This window comes from Symphalangus syndactylus, chromosome 5, assembly GCF_028878055.3.
Source record: "Symphalangus syndactylus isolate Jambi chromosome 5, NHGRI_mSymSyn1-v2.1_pri, whole genome shotgun sequence".
NCBI lineage: Eukaryota > Metazoa > Chordata > Mammalia > Primates > Hylobatidae > Symphalangus > Symphalangus syndactylus.
The window spans coordinates 148499685-148521870 of NC_072427.2; the positions used below are offsets into that span (position 1 = coordinate 148499685).

Here is a 22186-nt window from a genome sequence, read left to right on the forward strand (position 1 = left end):
CTTGACCTGCTTCTCTACAGAAAGGAAATGTCACAATGATAAATCTAGACAACTTGTCAAAGCTACTTTCTTGTTCTGTTAAGAAACAGCCTTTCAACACTGAACTTAAAATCCCCAGAAAAAGCTCAGCGACCCCTAGTGGACCACCTACCTCTCCATCCAGATGATCTAGCAAAATGCACATGCTGGACATCAGGATAGCTGGGACACGTTCTGCTAGTTCTGTCAGGAATGCTGCAAAGCCCTTTGTCCCTGAAGGGTCTCGACTCAGCTCTTGGGGACACTTTTGTCCAATCTCTCTACACAGGGAAGAAAACACAGCCACAGCAACATAGATCAATTATTCAGTTCCCAGTAAGGGAAGTTAAGACAGGTATCTAATATCTGAAGGAATCTACTGTTGCACAGATAATGTATTTCCAATCTTTCTTTATTCCCTCCCCAAGGAAAATAAGCATGAGAAATTTCGAGAAGGAAGAGTCACCTTACAATCTCTCCCACTATGCTCTTCATTCCATAGTCAGTTGCCCATAGACTCACGGCCGCAACCAGTACAGGTGCCAGGTGTTCAAAGTGCTGCAGCATCTGGATGATCTTCACTGTAGCACCTGTGGAAGCATTAAACATGAGAAATTATGGGCAATACAAAAAAGGGGGGGCAAAGCGACTGGTAACTTACTGAACATATGGTTATAACGGGTCAAGGCTACACCAAGCAGGTGTGTTATGGCTTCCCGAGTGGGGCGGTTCTTCTGGTGATTAATGGTGGGATTCTCCAGAAGGCGGTAGCAACAGCCAGTAACCAAACTGAGAAAGGAAGAGTTTGAGATGATGAAAGCAGCTGTCTGGATCCAATCGTATCAGAGCCTGCCTCATTCATTCTATCCCTACTGCTCCCAAAGTCAGGGTTTTCTTTATTCTAGCCATTACCTTCTATAACAAGTTGCTTTGCTTTGCTGACCCCAGTTAGGTACTCCTTCCTTCGAGATTACCAACTTTCAACCAGTTGTGATGCTGACAAAGAACCTGAATATATGATAAAAATATGACAGAGTTGGCCGGGCGTGGTGGCTCATGCCTGTAATCCCAGCACTCTGGGAGGCCGAGGCAGGTGCATCACGAGGTCAGGCGTTCAAGACCAGCTTGGCCAACATAGTGAAACCCTGTCTCTACTAAAAATACAAAAAATTAGCTGGGTGTGGTGGAGGCGCCTGTAATCCCAGTTATTTGGGAGGCTGAGGCAGGAGAATCACTTGAACCTGGGAGGCGGAGGTTGCAGTGAGCTGATATCATGCCACTGCTCTCCAGCCCAGGCGACACTGTGAGACTCCATCGCAAAAAAAAAAAAAAAAAGACAAAGTCACCAATGACTTCTCATTCCTAAATATAACGACTGATTCAATCTGCATCTCGGCTGGGCGCGGTGGCTCACGCTTGTAATCCCAGCACTTTGGGAGGCCGAGGTGGGCGGATCACGAGGTCAGGAGATCGAGACCACGGTGAAACCCCGTCTCTACTAAAAATACAAAAAATTAGCAGGGCGTGGTGGCGGGCGCCTGTAGTCCCAGCTACTCAGAGAGGCTGAGGCAGGAGAATGGTGTGAACCTGGGAGGCGGAGCTTGCAGTGAGCCGAGATCGCGCCACTGCACTCCAGCCTGGGTGACAGAGCGAGACTCTGTCTCAAAAAAAAAAAAAAAAAAAAAAAAAAAAATCTGCATCTCAAGTGATCTTTCACAGCTGCATGTGATACTGTTAATCACTCACTTTCTCCTTGAAATATATGCTTTATTTTGCTTCCAGGACACAAGAACAAGACTCTTTTCTCAGTTGCTTTGGCTAGTTCCTCCTCACACTCTTTTTTTTAAGACAGGGTCTGCCTCTGTTGCCCAGGCTGGAGTGCAGTGGTGCAATCATGGCTCACTGCATCCTTAACCTCCTCATAGCTCAGGTGATGCTCCCACCTCAGCCTCCATCATGCCCAGCTAATTTTTCTATTTTTTGTAGAGACACAGTTTCACTATGTTGCCCAGGCTGATCTCAAACTCCTGGGCTCAAGCGATCTTCCTGCCTCAGCCTCCCAAAGTGCTAGGATTACAGGCGTGAGCCATGCACCTGGCATCCTCACTCTTAATGCTGGAGTGCCCTAGGGTACCAGTCCTTGGATTCCTGATCTCTTTTAGCTACACTTACTGATTTGGTGATTTCATTCAGTCTCATGGCTCTGAATACTATTATATTCCCAAATGTGTTATCTCTAACCCAGACCTCTCTCCTGAACTCCAGATCTATATATTCAATGGCCGAATCTGACAACTTTACGTGGCTGTCTAATAAACACCTCAAACTTTGTATGTCCAAAACAGAACATCTGTTCTTCCTCCCAAAACACCTATTCACAGCCTTCTCCCTCTCTCAGTTACCATTAACTCCAGTCTTCCAAATGCTCAGACCAAAACCCGGGAGAGTCATCCTTGACTGAACTCTCCCTCACACCCAGTCTGTTGGCAAATCCTGTAAGCTCTACCTTAAGGAAAAAGCATAGAATCCAACTACTCCTCCCCATCTCCGCTGCCATGCCTTGGTCTAAGAGACCATCATCTCGTGCTTGAGTTATTGGAACAGCCTCTTAACTGGTCTCTTGCTTCCCCTTTGCCTTCATAGTCTATTTCAATACAACAGCTAGGATGGCCCTGTTGAAGTACAAGTCAGATCACCTCACCTCCCTGCCTGTGGCTTCCCAGTGGCTCCATTTCACTCTGACGAAATGCCAAAGTCACCATGATGGCCCACAAGAACCTGCGGTCTGGCTCCCCACTGCTCCCATGGCCTCACAGCCTAGCCCTCATACCTGCTCTCCGCTGTCAGCTCTCTGGCCTCCTTGCTATTGCTCGTACATGCTGGACACACTCCCTCCTCAAAGTCTTCGCATTTGCTATTCCTTTTCCTTGCCCTTGCTATTCCTCCACGTATTCTCATAGCTCTCAGTCACCTCCTCTGGGTCTTTGCTCAAATGTCACCATCTCAAAGAAGTCTTACTAGAGTAGCTTGTCTGTCTGTCTGTCTGTCTATCTATTTTTTTTTTTTTTTTTTTGAGACGGCGTCTTGCTCTGTTGCCCAGGCTGGAGTGCAGTGGCACGATCTCAGCTCACTGCAAGCTCCGCCTCCTGGGTTCACACCATTCTCCTGCCTCAGCCTCCTGAGTAGCTGGGACTACAGGTGCCCGCCACTGCGCCCGGCTAATTTTTTTTTGTATTTTATTTTGTATTTTTAGTAGGTTTCACCGTGGTCTCGATCTCCTGACCTCGTGATCCACCCACCTCGGCCTCCCAAAGTGCTGGGATTACAGGCGTGAGTCACCGCGCCCAGCCCTATCTGTTTTTTTGAGACAGGATTTTGCTCTTGTCGCCCAGGATGGAGTGCAATGGTGCGATCTTGGCTCATTGCAACCTCCCTCTCCCAGGTTCAAGTGATTCTCCTGCCTCAGCCTCCCAAGTAGCTGGGATTACAGGCACCCACCACCACGCACAGCTAATTTTCATATTTTTTTAGTAGAGACAAGGTTTCACCATGTTGGCCAGGCCGGTCTTGAACTCCTGACCTCAGGCAATCCACTCCTGAACTCAGGCGTGAACCATTGCACCTGGCCTAGAGTAGCTGATTTAAAATCACAACCTTCTTCCATCAAACTTACTTTACTTATTTTAAAAATAGACTTCTGGCTGGGCGTGGTGGCTCATGCCTGTAATCCCAGCACTTTGGGAGGCCAAGGCGGGGAGATCACCTGAGGTTAGGAGTTCAAGACCAGCCTGGCCAACATGGCAAAACCCCGTCTCTACTAAAAATACAAAAATCAGCTTGTGGTGGCGGGCACCTGTAATCCCAGCTACTCGGGAGGCTGAGGCAGGAAAATTGCTTGAACCCAGGAGGTGGAGGCTGCAGTGAGCTGAGATTGAACCACTGCACTCCAGCCTGGGCGACAAGAGTGAAGCTCTGTCCCCACAAAAAAAAAAAAAAAAAAAAAAAAAAGGCATATCAACAGAGCCTCACTCTCACAGCTTAGTATTATCTGTAGCCATCCTCCCTACCCACCTGACAAATTCTTCTTCAATTATTGAGTGGTTCCACAGGTGACGGATGTCCAATTGAAGTAGCTGTGTTAAAAGCTGAAGAATTGGTTGCCTTTCTTCTTCCCAGTCAAAGCCATGGGCTGCCTTGGTCCGAGCTTTCTTACCCTAAAAAGGATCATGTATACATTGAGGAAAAAATAAGGGAAAAAAGAGGGTCAAGATCTGTCAGTCTGAGTGCCCAAACAATCTAGTATCAAGACAAGATAGAAGGTAATATGGAAGAAATATTACAAGTTCCACAGCGCTACTGGTCCAGGAAGAAAACGTGTAACACTTTTGAGTTCTTTCTCCTAAACTCTCAATGAGGACAGAAAGGATTTGTGGATCATTGGATTCCCTTCTTTCCCACCTATTCCCCTATCTTCCCAGACCCCATATAACGTGAGCCCAAAACTCCAAATTACCTTCCCACCAAGGTCCAGGTCCACGAGGTTTGTCTGGCTGGGCATGGTCTCAAAGGATTCCAGGAGACGTATCAGAGCATAACAGTTCATTTTGAGGGCATTTAGATGGGCGTTTCTATCTGGTCCACTCAAAGTTGTATCATCCAGGATAGCTGGAAGCTCCTGGGAGTGGCGGGATACCACTGTGGGGTCAGAATCTTAGAGTCAGTTTCACTCACTTCTTTCATATACCCCAACTTCAAAACACCCAGCACTTGCAGCCATCAGATTACCAAAGATCTGTGTTTCATCTCTCAGTGGCCATAACACAAGCTAAGTCCTTTGGGACCCTTGGCCCTGATACCCTGCACATGCCCTGTTCCTACTCTCTCACTCCAGTTACCACAATTTCTCTCCAGCAACTGGAAGAATCACCCCTATTAAAAAGAGGTAGCTCAAAAGTAGGAAAAAGTTCTTGTTGGTCTGCCCTTACAGTGAACACACATAACTCTGTATCGCCCACCAAGATTACAGACCTTTAACAGGCCAAAGGTCCCTGGGCTTAGCCAAACCAACTGAATCACAACAGCCTTGATATCATCATGTGGCTGATAAAATGTAGGAAAAACAAACAAACAAACAAACGATAACAAACACCTTCCATCCCCTACCCCCTGACCCATAAACACCTTTTATCAGGAATTCCAGAGTATCTTCTTTGAGGCCAGGATCTATACTTCGAAAGTGACTATGAGGGAAAGAAAGTGTGGGGGTGAGATAGGAAGGAGCCTGCAGAGCCCTTTCTAACAGATCAGATCTAACCCGTGGAATCTAATGTTTAAAAATACATGTGAAATTGTTCAACTGAATAAATACGGTGGCAAGTTGGGTACATGCTCATCAGTAGAGACATCAATATCCACAGGCATTTATCAGTGAACCTATAACTTAGAATTTCAGGACTAACATGCACAGTTAGGACAAACAGTCACCAGTTCTTTTTAAAGTACCAGTTGGGTGTTTCACTTACTGCAAAATGCTGTAGATAGTATCAAAGTGCTCCAGCATAGCCAGGGGCCCCTGAGCTCGAAAGGCAGCCTGAAATGCTATGAAGATGGAAAAAACAAATCAATTTGGAGGGAAGAGAAACCTTTTTAGTAAATTCTATCCATGGCAGAAAACTAAGTTTATTGCTTTTATTGGTAGAATCACAAAGAAGAGACAAACAGTTCACTTCAATGTAACCTATAATGATGATGAGAGCCGGGCATGGTGGCTCACGCCTGTAATCCCAGCACTTTGGGAGGCCGAGGCGGGTGGATTACCTGCAGTCAGAAGTTGAGACCAGCCTGGCCAACATCGTGAGACCCCATCTCTACTAAAAATACAAAAAATTGGCTGGGCGTGGTAGCAGGTGCCTGTAATCCCAGCTACTAGGGAGGCTGAGGCAAGAGAATTGCTTGAACCCAGGAGGTGGAGGTTGCAGTGAGCCAAGATCGTACCATTGCACTCCAGCCTGGACAACAAGAGCAAAACTCCGTCTCATCTCAAAAAAAAAAAACAATAAATAAAATAATGATGATGATATCTTATATTTGTGTTACAATTAAAGCCTTGTTTGAGCTTCACCACACCTGAGCAAAAGCAGACAGTACCACGCCTACTTTACACCTTAGAGTAGTTATATGACTTGTCCAACTTACAGTAGTTAGGAGGGAACACACACTCAGGATCTTTAAAAAAAAAAAGTTTATCCTATTTGTGTCCTTTTTCTGTTTCAGGATCTTACAATGCACTTAGTTGTCAGGTCTACTTCCTCTCCTCCAGTCTTTATCTTTCATCATCTTGACACTTCTTTGAAGAATACTTGTCACTTATTTTGTGCAATGTCCCTCAATTTGGGTTGGCCTGTTTTCTCACGATTATATTGAGGTTATGCATTTTCGTAAGATTACAGCAGAAGGGAGGGTTGGTCCTCAGGCATCGTATCAAGAGGTGTGTGAAGTGAATGTCTTATTACTGCTGATGTTAACTTTGATCACTTTGTAGTGTCTGCCACATTTCTCCACTGTAACATTATTACTTTCCCCTTTGCAACCAGTATTTCTGTGGGAAGATACTTTCAGACTACGTAAATATCCTGTTTCACATCACATTTTTGCCCACTAATTTAAGCATCCATGAATGATTCTTGCCTGCCACAATTACTGCTGTGGTGTTTACTAAATGGTGATTTTCTATCTCTATTATTCCTTCTACATTTACTAATGGGAATGCTACTGTAACGATTAGCTGTCCCTTTCCCTTTATTTAGTTATTCACTTATTTACAGCAGAATGGACTTAGGGATATTTCTCTTATTCTGTGCTTTAATCCATTACTATTACTATTTATTTTCCTGCTCAAATTGTCCCATACTTGGTCTCTGTGATCTCCTTCAACTGGGCCTGTGTCCTTCAAACATGCCTCCATTTTTTTGTTTTCTTTCAAGACAGGGTCTTGCTTTGTTGCCCAGGCCAGAGTGCAGTGGTGCAAACATAGCTCACTGTAGCCTTTACCTCCTGGGCTCAGGCGATCCTACTGCCTATTCCCTACTGCCTCAGCCTCCCATGTAGCTGGGACTACAGGCGTGTGCCACCACGCCCGGCTGATTTTTTGTATTTTTAGTAGAGACGGGGTTGCACCATGTTAGCCAGGATGGTCTTAATCTCCTGACCTCATGATCCACCTGCCTTGGCCTCCCAAAGTTCTGGAATTACAGGTGTGAGCCACTGTGCCCGGCCCAGCTAATTTTTTGTTGTTGTTAATTTTTTGTAGTGACAGGGTCTCACTTTGGTGCCCAGGCTGGTCTCGAACTCCTTGGCTCAATCGATCTGCTGCCTCAGGCTCCTGTGGGATATGATGAGGTTTCTCTTCAAATAGCCTGATCAATCCTTTATTCTTTAATTCATAGTACTCCCCCACAACCTTTTTTCTCTTTTCTCTTTTTTTCCTTTCTGCCTTTGTTACATGCCTGGACACGCCACAGTACCAGGCTTATCAGTACCAGCTCACATTCCTTTCCTTATTTGGAAAGAAGACTAGCTTTCCTTTATTACTATTTCTTTATTTTCTTTATTACTATTTCTTACTATTACTTTCTTACTATTTCTTACTATTACTATTCCTTCCCTTATTTGGAAAGAAGACTAGCTCTCTAGCTCATTGCAGATACCCCTTCACCTTTTCCCCTCTCTCCCTTATGGGCCCACCTTATCTAAAGAAAGTTCAGATGTTTAGCCAATTGGGCTAACTGTGCAACCCGACCCTGGCCAATGGGAAAAGGGTACAGGGGCAGGACTTGCGTCAGGAATAAAGGCTCTCGTGCCCCTTTGTTCAGGTGTGCTTTCACGGCGACTGGCCAAGGAGAGGCACCCCTCTGCAGAGAAGTAAAATTGCTTTGCTAAGAATCCGTTGTTTGAATGTTCATTTTCCTTAGGATTTTGAGTGTTATTCCCAACACTCCCAAAGTACTCGGATTAAAGGGGTGGGCCACTGCACCCAGCCTCCCTTCACTTTTGTTCCCTGACTGTCTTGTATCATGAGATGGGCTGGGCTCATGCCTGTAATCCCAGCACTTTGGGAGGTGGAGGCAGTAGGATCGCTTGGGCCCAGGAGTTCAAGATCTGCCTGGGCAACATGGTGAGGCTCCATCTCAAAAATAAATAAATAAAATAAAAGATGTTCTGGGCTCATCTTGTATTTTCCCTGGCCCAGTCCTGTAATCAACCATTCTTGGTGGAATCCTGGCTATTATGGAATAACAGTATGTAGAAGCCAAACTCTAGGCACTACTTGCACTCATTTCTATTACAGTATTACTGCCTTTAGGCCCTCTCACTGGAGAAAAGTAGGGCACATATGTATGTCTACAATTAATCTTCGAACAACACAATTTGAATTATGTAGGTCCACTTATATGCTAATTTTTTTCAGTAAATATACTGGAATTTTTTCTTTCTTTCTTTTGAGACAAAGTCCCACTCTGTCTCCCAGGCTGCAGTACAGTCGCACGATCACAGCTTACTGCAGCCTCAAATTCCTGGGCTGAAGCAATCCGGCTGCCTCAGCCTCCTGAGTAGCTAGAACAGGTATGCTCTACCATATCTGGCTAATTTTTTTTTAAAGCTACGTATGTCATGAATGCATAAAATTTATGTAGATCCTAGTCTATTTTATCATTTACTACCATAAAATATATGTCTTTTTTTTTTTTTTTTTTTTGAGACAGAGTCTCTCTCTATTGCCCAGGATGGAGTGCAGTGGTGCGATCTCAGCTCACTGCAAGCTCTGCCTCCCGGGTTCACGCCATTCTCCTGCCTCAGCCTCCTGAGTAGCTGGGACTACAGGCACCCGCCACCATACCCAGCTAATTTTTTGTACTTTTTTAGTAGAGACGGGGTTTCACGGTGTTAGCCAGGATGGTCTCGATCTCCTGACCTTGTGATCTGCCCGCCTCGGCCTCCTAAGGTGCTAGGATTACAGGTGTTGAGCCACCGTACCCGGCCAAATATATATGTCTATTATAAAGTTAAAACTTATCGGCCGGGCGCGGTGGCTCACGCTTGTAATCCCAGCACTTTGGGAGGCCGAGGCGGGCGGATCACGAGGTCAGGAGATCGAGACCACGGTGAAACCCCGTCTCTACTAAAAAATACAAAAAATTAGCCGGGCGCGGTGGCGGGCGCCTGTAGTCCCAGCTACTCGGAGGCTGAGGCAGGAGAATGGCGTGAACCCGGGAGGCGGAGCTTGCAGTGAGCCAAGATTGCGCCACTGCACTCCAGCCCGGGCGACAGAGCGAGACTCTGTCTCAAAAAAAAAAAAAAAAAAAAAAAAAAACTTATCAAAACTTGATGCAGGTTGGATGTGATGGTTCACACTTGTAACCCCACCACTTTGAGAGGCTGAGGCAGGAGGATCACTTGAGGTCAGGAGCTCGAGACCAGCTTGGGCAACATGGCAAGACCGCATCTCCACAAAAAATAAAAAATTAGCTGAGCACTGTGGGGTGCACCTGTAGTCCTAGCTGTTCTGGAGGCTGAGGTGGGAGGATTGCTTGAGCCTAGGAAGCTGAGGCTGCAGTGAGCTGTGATCATATTACTGCACTCCAGGCTGGGTGACAGAGTGAGACCCTGTCTAAAAAAAAAACAAAAAACCTCACACACAAACACAGATGGTACATGGCATCATTCACAGCCCAAGAGAAACGGAAACAAATATAAAGATGCAATATTATTTGTTTTTGTTTTTTTGAGACAGTTTCTTGCTCTGTCACCCAGGCTAGAGTGTAGTGACACAATCTCAGCTCACTGCAACTTCTGCCTTCCAGGTTCCAGCAATCCTCCCACCTCAGTCGCCCTGGGAGCTCGGACTACAGACGCATGCCACCACACCCGGCTAATTTTTATATTTACCACACCTGGCTAATTTTTATATTTTTTAGTAGAGACGGGGTTTTACCATGTTGGCCAGGCTGATCTTGAACTCCTGATTTCAGGTGATCCACCTGCCTAGGCCTCCCAAAGTGCTAGAATTACAGGCGTGAGCCACCACACCTGGCCTAAAGATGCAGTATTAAATCATAACTGCATAAAATTCACTTCAGTACATACCGTACCACTGTAATAATTTCATAGCCACCTCTTGTCGATACTATGGTGAGCTCAAATGTTGCAAGTATCTGCTTAAACACTCTGTGATGTTAATCATCTTCCAGTGAGCAGTTCATCTCTCCAGTAAATTGCATATGGCAGACCGGGCGCGGTGGCTCACACCTGTAATCCCAGCGCTTTGTAGACCGAGGCGGGTGAATCACTTGAGGTCAGGAGCTTGAGATCAGCCTGACCAACATGGGGAAACCCCATCTCTACTAAAGATACAAAATTAGCCAGGCATGGTGGTGCATGCCTGCAATCCCAGCTACTTGGGAGGCTTAGGCAGGAGAATCGCTTGAACCGGGGGAGGCGGAGGTTCCAGTGAGTCGAGATCGCTCCACTGCACTCTAGCCTGGGCAACAAGAGTGAAACTCTGTCTCAAAAAAAAAAAAAAAAATTGCATATGGCATCAAGAAGTGATCTCTTGTGGTTCCTCAGGTATTTTTCATGTGTCTAAAGCAGTATCATAAACCTTACATAACACCATGGGACCCATAATGAAGTGCCACTAGTGATGCTGGAAGTGTTCCCAAGAAGCAGAAAAAAGTCATGACATTACAAGAAAAGTCAAATTGCTTCATATGCACCATGGACGGAGGTCTGCAGCTGTGGTTGCCTGCCATTTTACACGATTCATCATGTAAACTTATCGTATCAATAAATACAGCACAATACTGAACATGTATTTTCCTTATGATTTTCTTAATAACATTTCCTCTAGCTTGACTGCAAAAATACAGTAAATAATACACATAACATAAAAAATATATGTATTAAGGCTCGACGCGGTGGCTCACACCTGTAATCCCAGCACTTTGGGAGGCTGAGGTGGTCAGATCACTTGAGCTCAGGAGATTGAGACCAGCCTGGCCAACGTGGTGAAACTCCATCTCTACTAAAAATACAAAAATTAGCCAGGTGCAATATTGCGTGCCTGTAGTCTCAGCTACTTGGGAGGCTAAGGCCAGAAAATCACTTGAACCCAGCAGGTGGAGGTTGCAGTGAGCTGAGATCGTGCCACCACACTCCATTCTGTGCCACAGAGCAAGACTCTGTCAAAAACAAAACAAAACAAAACAAAACAAACTGTTATGTTACTTGTAAGGCTTCTGGTCAACAGTAGGCTATAACTTACATATGCAGATTTTTGACTGCACAGGGGTTGTCATCCCTAACCCCCACACTGTTCAAGGGTCAATGGTATATATATGTCAAAACTGAATGACAGAGTCCACACAAACCAGTCAGAACAACACTTAGCACGTTATATGGCTTGAACGTGCCCCTCGTAATTCATGTGTTGGAAATATAATCCCCAACATGACAGTGTTGGAAGGTGGCGTCTAACGGGAGGTGTTTAGGTTATGAGGGCTCCACCCTCACAGATATATATTTTTGAGATGGAGTCTCGCTCTGTCGCCCAGGCTGGAGTGCAGTGGCATGATGTTAGCTCACTGCAACCTCCGCCTCCTGGGTTCAAGCAATTCAGTGCCTCAGCCTCCCGAGTAGCTGAGATTACAGGTGCCTGCCACCACACCTGGCTAATTTTTCTATTTTTTAGTAGAGACGGGGTTTCACCATCTTTAAAAAATAAAAAAAAAAAAAAAAAATAGAGTCTTGCTCTGTCGCCCAGGCTGGAGTGCAGTGGCACGATCTCGGCTCACTGCAACCTCCAGTTCCCAGGTTCAAGTGATTCTCCCGCCTCAGCCTCCTGAGTAGCTGGGATTACAGGCACGCGTCACCACACTTGGCTAATTTTTTGTATTTTTAGTAGAGACGGGGTTTCACCATATTGGCCAGGCTGGTCTTGAACTCCTGACCTTGTGATCTGCCCACCTCGGCCTCCCAAAGTGCTGGGATTACAGATGTGAGCCACCGCGCCCGACCCCTCACGAATATATTCATACCATTATAAAAAGGGCTCTGGGGAGCAGGTTCACTTCTGCCCTTCTGCCTTCTGCCCTGTGACAATGCAGCAAGAAGACCCTTGCCAGTTACTGATGCGTTGATTTGGGACTTCCCAGTCTCCAGAAAAAAATGTGAGCCAATAAATTTCTATTCATTATAAATATCCAGTCTCAGGCATTCAGTTATAACAGCATAATTTTTTTCTCAGTCCATTTTCTATATATCGTATTTCCATTGTTGAGCTCATATCACATATTCACTTCTCCGTCCTGCTTTTTAAAATTTAGCATTACAGTAAGTGTATCAGAAACCTTTGTAGGCCAGACGTGGTGGCTCACGCCTGTAATCACAACACTTTGGAGGCCGAGGCAGGTGGATCATCAGGTCAGGAGTTCAAGATCAGCCTGACCAACATTGTGAAACCCCGTCTCTACTAAAAATACAAAAAAAAAAAAAAAAAAGCCAGGCGTGGTGGCATGCGCCTGTAATCCCAGTTACTCAGGAGGCTGAGGCAGGAGAATTACTTGAACCGAGGAGGCAGAGGTTGCAGTGAGCCAAGATAGTGCCACTGTATTCCAGCCTGGGTGACAGAGTGAGACTTCATCTCAAAAACAAAACAAAACAAAACAAAAAAAACCTTTGTAAACAATTTTTTTTGAGACAGAGTTTTCCTGTGTTGTGCAGGCTGAAGTGCAGTGGCAGGATCACAGCTTACTGCAGCCTCAAACTTCTGAGTTCAAGCGATCCTCCTGCTCCAGCCTTCTGAGTAGCTGGGACTACAGGCAGTGCCACCACACTCCGCCTTGTAGCTATCTTAATTTACTATTCCCCTATTGTTAGATATTGTGATACTTCTAACTTATTCCACTAATTAACAACAACAACAACAACACATACTCCCCTGGCAAATCTAGGTTACATCAACTTTCTGGTTACTCCATTCATGTAACCACACAAATAAAAATAGCCTGAGAAAAACACAGAAACATGCTGACTACTCTTATGTTAAATTCATGGCTACTAACCTGAAGTGGGCCTTCGTACTTCCAAGTCTATTCATTTTCTTCTAGGCAATTATTTCACACCTATCCTCTGCTCATAACACCATGACCTTCTTCCCAAACTCACTCTCAGTTAAAGGCTTTCCCTTTCTATTGAGGAAACAGAAGCAGACAGAAGAGAACTTTCAACTGCCCCAAGCTCTATATTTACCTGCACTAGTTACATCTATGCCCATACATACACTCTGCCTTTTTTGTTTGCTACTGTGGATAAACTGTCCACGTTCTGATAAAGCCATCTCCTCCCCGTGTACCAGATCACGTACTCTCTTACCTACTAAAGGCACTGCTCCAACAACTGTTCCCTCTTCCTTCTGCATCATCAGCTTTTCCCTCTGACTATTCTCACTCAACATAGACACATGTAATGCTGCCCATCTTAAAAGAAATACATTATGTAAATTCCTCTTCTCTAATCTCTGTCATTCCATTTTCTTAAAAACCTATTCCAAGCAGGCTTTTGCCCCCAACATCTTCTGAAACAGCTTTGTCAAGGTTACCAGTGACTATGACATCAATAAATCCAGTAGTTAATCTGCAGTTGAGCTCTCCTTTGTTTTTGAAACACTCTCTTTATTTAGCGTCCATTTAGCTCCTTCATTCACTTTCTGCCCCAATGACTGCTTCTTAATTTCTTCTACTGGTTCTTCTTCAATCTCCTAGCCTCTAAATGCTGGACTGTCTCAGGTCTTGGTCTTCAAACTGCTTCTCTTCTCCATCTACACTCACTCCAATCTCATGGCTTTAAGTGCTGTCTACACGCTGAGTATTAAATCCTAAATGTGTATCTTTAGCTGACAACCTCTCCCTTGAACTCCACACTCACATTACCAACAATCTAAACCTCTCTCTCCCATATACTGCCCCATCTCAGTAAATGGCAACTTCATTCTTCTAGTTGCTCAAGTCAAAAAGCCTTGTAAGGCCGGGCGTGGTGGCCCATGCCTGTAATCCCAGCATTTTGGGAGGCCGAGGCAGGCATATCACTTGAGGCCAGAAGTTCAAGACCAGCCTGGACAACATGGCAAAACTCCATCTCTACTAAAAATACAAAAATTAGCCAGGTGTCGCGGTGGCTCACGCTTGTAATCCCAGCACTTTGGGAGGCCGAGGCAGGCGGATCACGAGGTCAGGAAATCAAGACCACGGTGAAACCCCGTCTCTACTAAAAATACAAAAAAATTAGCCGGGCATGGTGGCGGGCGGCACCTGTAGTCCCAGCTACTCGGAGAGGCTGAGGCAGGAGAATGGCGTGAACCCGGGAGGCGGAGCTTGCAGTGAGCCAAGATTGCGCCACTGCACTCCAGCCTGGGCGACAGAGCGAGACTCCGTCTCAAAAAAAAAAAAAAAAAAAAATTAGCCAGGCATCATGAACCCAGGAGGCGGAGCTTGCAGTGAACCGAGATCGTGCCACTGCACTCCAGCCTGGGCGACAGAGCGAGACTCTGCCTCAAAAAAAAAAAAAAAGAAAAAAGTTGCCAGGCGTGGTTGTGCACACCTGTAATCCTAGACACTCAGGTGGCTGAGGCATGAGAATTGCTTGAACCTGGGAGGCAGAGGTTGCAGTGAGCCAAGATCACGCCACTGCACGCCAACCTGGGTGAGAGAGCCAACAGAGCAAGACTGTCAAAAAAAAAAAAAAAAAACAACAGCCTCGTAATCATTCTCATCTCAGATTCCTTTACTGACCCTATAATCCAATCCAATCCATCAGCATTCCTGTAAAAGCTCTACTTTGAAAATATATCCTGAACCACTTCCCCTGCTATCCCTCCAGTCCAATCTACTTGGTATTACTGTATTAGCCACTGAACTAGTATCCTTGCTTCTCTCTTTGCCTCTTATAGTCTCTGCTCAACACAGTAGCCAGCGAATCTTTTAAAATGTCAGACCATGTCACTCCCATGCTCAAAACCCAATGGCTTTCAAGTTCATTCACACTGAAGTTCAAGTTTTTGCCATGATCTACAAGGCTCTAGAGATCAGTGCTTCTCAAACTTATAATTGCATCCAAATTGCCTGGGGGAATCTTCTTAAAATACAGATTTCCTGATTCAGCAGCTTTGACATCCTGGGCGTTGACATCCTGCATTTCTAATAAGCTCCCAGATCATGAGATCATGATATTAACACTGCTGATCTGAGGACCACATTTTGAGGAGCAAGATTCTAGAATAATCTGTACCACTTCCTACCTAATCTCTTTTTCCTAGCTTACTGCACTCCAACTCTATTGGCATTTGCCCACCTCAAGGCCTTTGCATAGGCTTTTCTGTTTGCTTGGAATGCCCTTCCCTAACAATCTGCATAGTTTATTTCCTTACTTTCTTAAGGTCTCTGCTCAAATGTGACATTAACAGCAAGCCTTCTCTGATGAGCCAACATGAAATGGCAGGTCCTACTATCTTCTTCTTTATATTATTTATTTTTAAGCTTTGTATAATTAATTTTAGAGACTATGTTGCCCAGGCTGGTCTTGAACTCCTGGCCTTAACAATCCTCCTGCCTCTGCCTCCCAAGTGGTTGGGATTACAGGGACAAGCCACCATTCCCAGTACACTTCCTTTTTTTTTTTTTTTGAAACAGGGTCTAGCTCTGTGGCCCAGGCTGCAGTGCAGTGGCATGATCATGGCTCACTGCAGCCTCTGCCTCCTGGGCTCAAGCAATTCTCCTACCCCAGCCTCCCAAGTAGCTGGAACTAGCGGTGTGCACCACCATGCCTGGCTAACTTTTTTGTAATTTTGGTAGAGATGGGGTTTCACCATGTTGGCCAGGCTGGTCTCAAATCCCTGAGCTTGAGCAATCCAACCGCCTCAGCTTCCCAAAGTGCTAGGATTACAGGTGTGAGCCACTGTGCCTGGCCACACTGTCTTCTTTATTTTTCTCTTTGGCTCTTACAACCATCTGACATATGGTGGTCCTCACCAATCTGTGTTCTCACTTTCTGGGGTTTCAGTTACCCGTGGTCAATCTCAAGTCTGAAAATATTAAATGAAATATTCCAGAAATAGGCTGGGCACAGTAGCTCATGCCTGTAATCCCAGAACTTTGGGAGGCCGAGGCGGGCAGATCATCTGAGGTCAGAAGTTTGAGACCAGCCTGGCCAACATGGTGAAACCCCGGCTCTACTAAAAAATACAAAAAAAAATTAGCTGGACGTGGTGGTGGGCACCTGTAATTCCAGCCACTTGGGAGGCTGAAGCAGGAGAATTGCTTGAACCCAGGAGGTGGAGGTTGCAGTGAGTCGGTATCTTGCCACTGCACTCCAACCTGGGCGACAGAGCAAAACTCCGTCTCCAGAACAACAACAAAAAAAAACCCAAAAAATTAGCCAGGCGTGGTGGTAGTTACCTTTAGTCCCAGCTACTTGGGAAGCTGAGGCAGAGAACCGTTTGAGCCCAGGAGATGGAGGTTGCAGTGGGCTGAGATTGAGCCACTGCACTCCAGCCTGGGCAACAAAGCAAGACTCTTATCTTAAAAAAATAAAAAGAAAGAAAGAAAGAAACATTCCAGAGATAAACAATTCATAAATTGTAGGTTGTGTGCCATTCTGAGTATCATAAAATCTGGTGCTGCCCTGCCGCCTCCTGCCTGGGATGTGAATCATCCCTTTGTCCAACATATCCACACTGTATATGCAACCCTACTCACCCATTAGTAGCCACCTCGGTTATCAGATCAACTGTTACAGGGCTTCTGTTCAAGGAACCTTTATTTTACTTAATAATGGCCCCAAAGCACAAGGGTAGTGAGATGCTGGCATAGTTACAATTGCTCTATTTTATTAATATTATTGTTAAACAGGCCAGGCACAGTGGCTTACGCCTGTAATCCCAGCACTCTAGGAGGCCGAGGTGGGCAGATCACAAGGTCAGGAGACCGAGACTATCCTGGCCAACATGGTGAAACCCGTCTCTACTAAAATACAAAAAATTAGCTGGGGGTGGTGGCATACGCCTGTAGTTCCAGCTACTCGGGAGGCTGAGGCAGGGAAATCTCTTGAACCTGGGAGGCTGAGGTTTCAGTGAGCTGAGATCACACCACTGCACTCCAGCCTGGTGACCAAGCAAGACTCTGTCTCAAAAAAAAAAAAAAAAAATTGTTGTTAATCTCTTATTGTATCTAATTTGTAAATTAAACATTACCATAGGTACGCAGGTAGAGGGAAAAAACCATAGTATATATAGGGTTTGGTACTATTCCAGTTTCAGGCATCTAATAAGGGTCTTGGAATATACCTTCTGGGATAAGGGGTCCTACTGTACTACATATTTATTTGTTTATTACTTGTTGAGAGCCTTGAAAGGAAGAACTGTCATTTTGTCTGTTTTGTTTACTATTGTATTACCAATGCTTAGAACAATGCCTGGCACATAGCATATGATCAGTACATACTTGTTAAATGAATTAAATGATTTGATCTTATTTATAGGAGAAGTTGTATTCAGGGTTCTAAACACCAAAATCATCAAAGCAATGCAATTGTTTTAAAAAGGACTCTTGGCTGGGGGCAGTGGCTCACGCCTGCAATCTCAGCACTTTGGGAGGCTGAGGTGGGCAGATCGCTTGAGCTCAGGAGTTTGAGACCAGCCTGGGCAACATGGCAAAACCTCGTTGCTACAAATAACACAAAATTAGCAGTGCATGGTGGCACATGCCTGTAGTGCCAGCTACTTGGGAGGCTGAGCCTGAGAGGTTGCAGTGAGCCAGGACGGAGCCACTGCACTCCAGCCTGGGCAACAAAATGAGACCCTGTCTCCAAAAAATAAAAGACTCTTTAAAAAAAAAAAAAAAAAAGTGGCCGGGCGCAGTGGCTCACGCCTGTAATCTCAGCACTTTGGGAGGTCGAGGCGGGTGGTTCATGAGGTCAGGAGTTCGAGACCAGCCTGACCAACATGGTGAAACCCTGTCTCAGCTAAAAATACAAAAATTAGCCGGGCGTGGTGGCATGTGCCTGTAATCCCAGCTACTCAGGAGGCTGAGGTAGGAGAATCACTTAAACCCAGGAGGCGGAGGCTGCAGTGAGCTGAGATTGCGCCACTGCACTCCAGCCTGGGTGACAGAAGGAGACTCAGTCTCAAAAAAAAAAAAAAAAAAAGTGACAGGAACAAGATCATGTCCTTTGCAGGGACATGGATGGAGCTGGTACTCCATCCATTATCCTCAGCAAACTAACGCAAGAACAGAAAACCAAACACTGCATGTTCTTACTTATAAGTGGGAGCTGAACAATGAGATCACATGGACACAGGAGAGGAACAACACAATGGAGCCTGTTAGGGGGTGGAATGGGGGGAGTGGGAGCATTAAGAAAAAATAGCTACTACATGCTGGGCTTGATACCCAGGTGATGCGTTGATAGGTGCAGCAAACCACAACAGCACGTTTACCTATGTAACAGACTTGCACATCCTGTACATGTACTCTGGAACTTAAAAAAAAAAAAGGTGACCATTTAAAAAAATGATGCATCATTATAATAACTGAAGAGTAATTTGTCATAGTATGCAGCATGTTCAATTGGTGACACATATATCCACATGATATGGACAGAAGTATACCTGTGGACACTGTTGGTTTGCCATCCACTAGCCAACCTCCACACTCTGCCTTCTTCCTTGCTTACCAAATGGTTGATATGCTCAAGTTTAGGGAGGCTCCTAGGTAATAATCTTGATCAGTTTAACCAGTCTGGGTAATTCTATTTCTCTTACCTGTACAGTCCTATGCCCTGTAACGTTTTGGTAAACAATAGACCACATATACGACAGTGGTGTCACAAAAATATAATACAGCTGAAAAATTCCCATCGTCTAGTGACTTCTTGGTGACCTTGACCCTGTGTAGGCCTAGGCTAATGTGTGTGTGTGTTTTAGTTTTTAACAAAAAAGTCTGGCCGGGCATGGTGGCTCATGCCTACAATCCCAGCACTTTGGCACATGTCTGTGGTCCCGGCTACTTGGGAGGCTGAGGTGGGAGGACTGCTTGAGCCTGGGAGGTTGAGGCTGCAGTGAGCTATGATCAGGCCACTGCACTCCAGCCTGCAATCCCAGCACTTTGGGAGGCTGAGGCGGGAAGACTACTTGAGCCCAGAAGTTCGAGACCAGCCTGGGCAACATAGGGAGACACCGTTTCTACAAAAAATTAAAAAATTAGCCAGGTATGGTGGTGTATGTCTGTAATCCTAGCTGCTTGAGAGGCTGAGGTGGGAGGATTGCTTGAGTCTGGGAAGTTGAGGCTGCAGTGAGCTGTGATCATGCCACTGGACTCCAGCCTGGGCAAGAGAGTCTTTACCTTGTCTTTCAAAGTAAAATAAAGAATAAAAAGTATAAGATAGAAAATTCCTTTTTCCACTTCTGGACATTAGAGCAAGAAGCTGCCATCTAGCCTGGTGCGGTGGCTCACGCCTATAATCCCAACACTGTGGGAGGCCGAGGTGGGTGGATCATGTGAGGTCAGGAGTTCAAGACCAGCCTGGCCAACATGGTGAAATCCCATCTCTACTAAAAATACAAAAATTAGCCGGGCGGTAGTGGCATGAGCCTGTAATCCTAGCTACTTGGGAGGCTGAAGCAGGAGAATCGCTTGAGCCTGGGGAGGCGGAGGTTGTGGTGAGCCAGTATTGCACCACTGCACTCCAGTCTGGGCAACAGAGTGAGACCCTATCTCAAAAAAAAAAAAAAAGAAAAGAAAAAGAAAAAGAAGTTGCCATCTAGCAACCATGAAAGAAAGGCCAAGAGGAGACAAGCTGGGACCATATTGTCGAGCTGCTGCACTAACCAACCCTTCTTCTTGTAGGTGATAACAAATGAATTGGTTATAATCTCTATATTTACAGATGAGGAAACCAAGGCACCGAGAGAATTAAGTAACTTGTCCAACGTCAGAGTGGTAGAACCAGGATTCAAATCCAGGAAGCCTGGATCCAGTCTTTAATCTCTGTACCTCTCCAAAGCAACCTAACTGCTACAAGACTGCTTCCAACAAGTACAAGGACATTATAAAGTCTTTCTGGTAATGCAAAAGGTGCTTTTGATCATTTACAGGTTTCAGTAGGTGACTGCACTGTACATATATTGCTCAGTGTTGCAGTGGTACAGATATATTATGGGATTTTTCCCTATGATTGCACATCTTGGAAGGAAGACACCTAGACTCTAGAAAGGTATTACCAAAAACAGGTCGGGTTAAGTCCCAGATATTCTGAAAAAGCGATCCCCTCCTGTAACTCTTGAATCCACCAGGACTTAATTTTGACACACGGTAAGGGGTAAAGATGGAAAATAACTTTTCCCCAAAGAGTAATCATTTTGACACACGGTAAGGGGTAAAGATGGAAAATAACTTTTCCCCAAAGAGTAATCACATACGCCAAGACTGTTTTTGACTAATCCAGAAAAGGAAGTTAATGAATGTACTCTTTGTGTCATGCATCCCATGCAATTTTAGGATAAAACAGCAAAATAGGAAAAACATGTTTCCTGCTCTTATGATGCTTCCTGGTGTAGTGGAATAGAAATGACAATGTAGCAATTCCATGTGAGATGGTCCTTTGAAAGAGCTAGGTACAGTGACAACTATGGAGTCTTACCTCTAAGCTGTGGTGGAAGATGTTTGATGGACAGTACCTCTTGCACAACATACTGATTCACCCCTCCACTTTTCAACAACTCCTCTGGGGATAATGGCAGATGGAACTCATACATTTGGGGAGCCATTCTACTCCTACAGGCTCACAGGGCTAAAAAGCAAACAGTGAAAAGGTCAAGGTCTATATTCAAGACCTGTCTTCGTATCTGGTTCTATTACTTTCCCATCCCCAACATATATAATGCCTTTTAGTTTTATAGCAAGCTAGTAACATTATCTGGTTCTGTTACTTCCCCACCCCCAACATATATAATGGCTTTTAGTTTTGTAGCAAGCTAGTAACATTATCTGGTTCTGTTACTTCCCCACCCCCAACATATATAATGGCTTTTAGTTTTATAGCAAGCTAGTAACATTATCTTACGGGATCTGAGATTGACCCTGGACTAGAAACTAATTCTAGTAGTGACTTTCGCACTTGGTCTTGTCACTTAAACCCCTGGGCTTTATCTGTAAAAACAGGGTTACTAAACTCAGATTAACTTCGCAAAGTTGCTCTGATGATCAAACAAATCAAGCAGTACGAAGGTGTTTAAAGAACTATAAAGTGGCATATTAATGTGCAAAGTATTGTTATTTCCATTTTTATGTGCAAAGCTCCTTAAGAATAGAGAGAATGGTCTGATCTCATCTGAGGCCAGAACAGTGCCCCAGCATGGGCTAGTGGGCTTCCTGCACCAGAATGGTAAGAGCATTAACAATGATTTATTTATCCTGTGCCAGGTCTGTTAGGCTCTTTGCAATGTGTCATATCTGATCTAAGTCTCCTAACCTCAACCCCATGAGGTGCATAATAATACAAATGAGTTTACAGAGCGGAATTTGAAGTAAGAAAGTTAAGCGATTTGCTTAACATCTTCCGTTGCGGATCTGTTAAGCGATTTGCTTAACATCTTCCGTTGCGGATCCGTTAAGCGATTTGCTTAACATCTTCCGTTGCGAATCTGTCAGACTTACGGTTTCTCCCACATCGCGCCCCAAGGATATAGCTACTAGGCCTATTGTATTTTGCCCAATACTGGGTCACACTGCCATGTACTCGACTTTCCTACTCTTTTACGACCTGCAACACCACATCTTACCTGGGGATCTCACCCGCGGCTCTGACTCCGGCAGTCAGGCTGAAATGAAAAGGAAAAAACACGCGTGCACAACACGCACCAATTAGCAAGGCAGTTTTCAAGTTGGCGGAGAATCCGGCCAATCCCCGGCAGGCAGAGGCAAAGGGCCGCCTCTGAGTCTGGCAACGCGCGGGCAAAGCCACAAATACCGAGTTCAAATCTCAACGGCTGCAGGGGGGCCAATCGCGACGCTCGCCGGAGCGGCCGGCCAATCACAGCGCCGCCCGGGGGCGGGCCAAGGTT

General features: G+C 45.3%; 1 protein-coding gene and 1 non-coding gene across 4 annotated transcripts in view; both read right to left on the reverse strand.

Annotated features, from left to right (window-relative positions):
- The window catches only part of NCAPD2 (non-SMC condensin I complex subunit D2), a 39023-nt gene extending 16840 nt beyond the window's left edge, over nucleotides 1–22183 (reverse strand). For 2 of the 3 annotated variants that reach the window (XM_055280938.2, XM_063639786.1), the window contains exons 1-9: nucleotides 21905–22183; nucleotides 20764–20913; nucleotides 5541–5616; nucleotides 5200–5258; nucleotides 4532–4713; nucleotides 4090–4232; nucleotides 680–807; nucleotides 485–608; nucleotides 152–299 (exon numbers count right to left, since the gene is read on the reverse strand). In XM_055280938.2, the coding sequence (XP_055136913.2) occupies nucleotides 152–299; nucleotides 485–608; nucleotides 680–807; nucleotides 4090–4232; nucleotides 4532–4713; nucleotides 5200–5258; nucleotides 5541–5616; nucleotides 20764–20890 (987 nt within the window). In that variant the 5' untranslated portion in view covers nucleotides 20891–20913; nucleotides 21905–22183. The remainder of the gene's footprint in view (nucleotides 1–151; nucleotides 300–484; nucleotides 609–679; nucleotides 808–4089; nucleotides 4233–4531; nucleotides 4714–5199; nucleotides 5259–5540; nucleotides 5617–20763; nucleotides 20914–21904) is intronic. The other variant, XM_063639787.1, reaches the window with a different exon arrangement.
- On the reverse strand, nucleotides 4790–5119 carry LOC129483822 (small nucleolar RNA U85). Its single transcript, XR_008658309.1, has one exon. It is a non-coding gene; the product is annotated as a small nucleolar RNA U85 (small nucleolar RNA).
- Nucleotides 22184–22186: the final 3 nt, after the last annotated feature.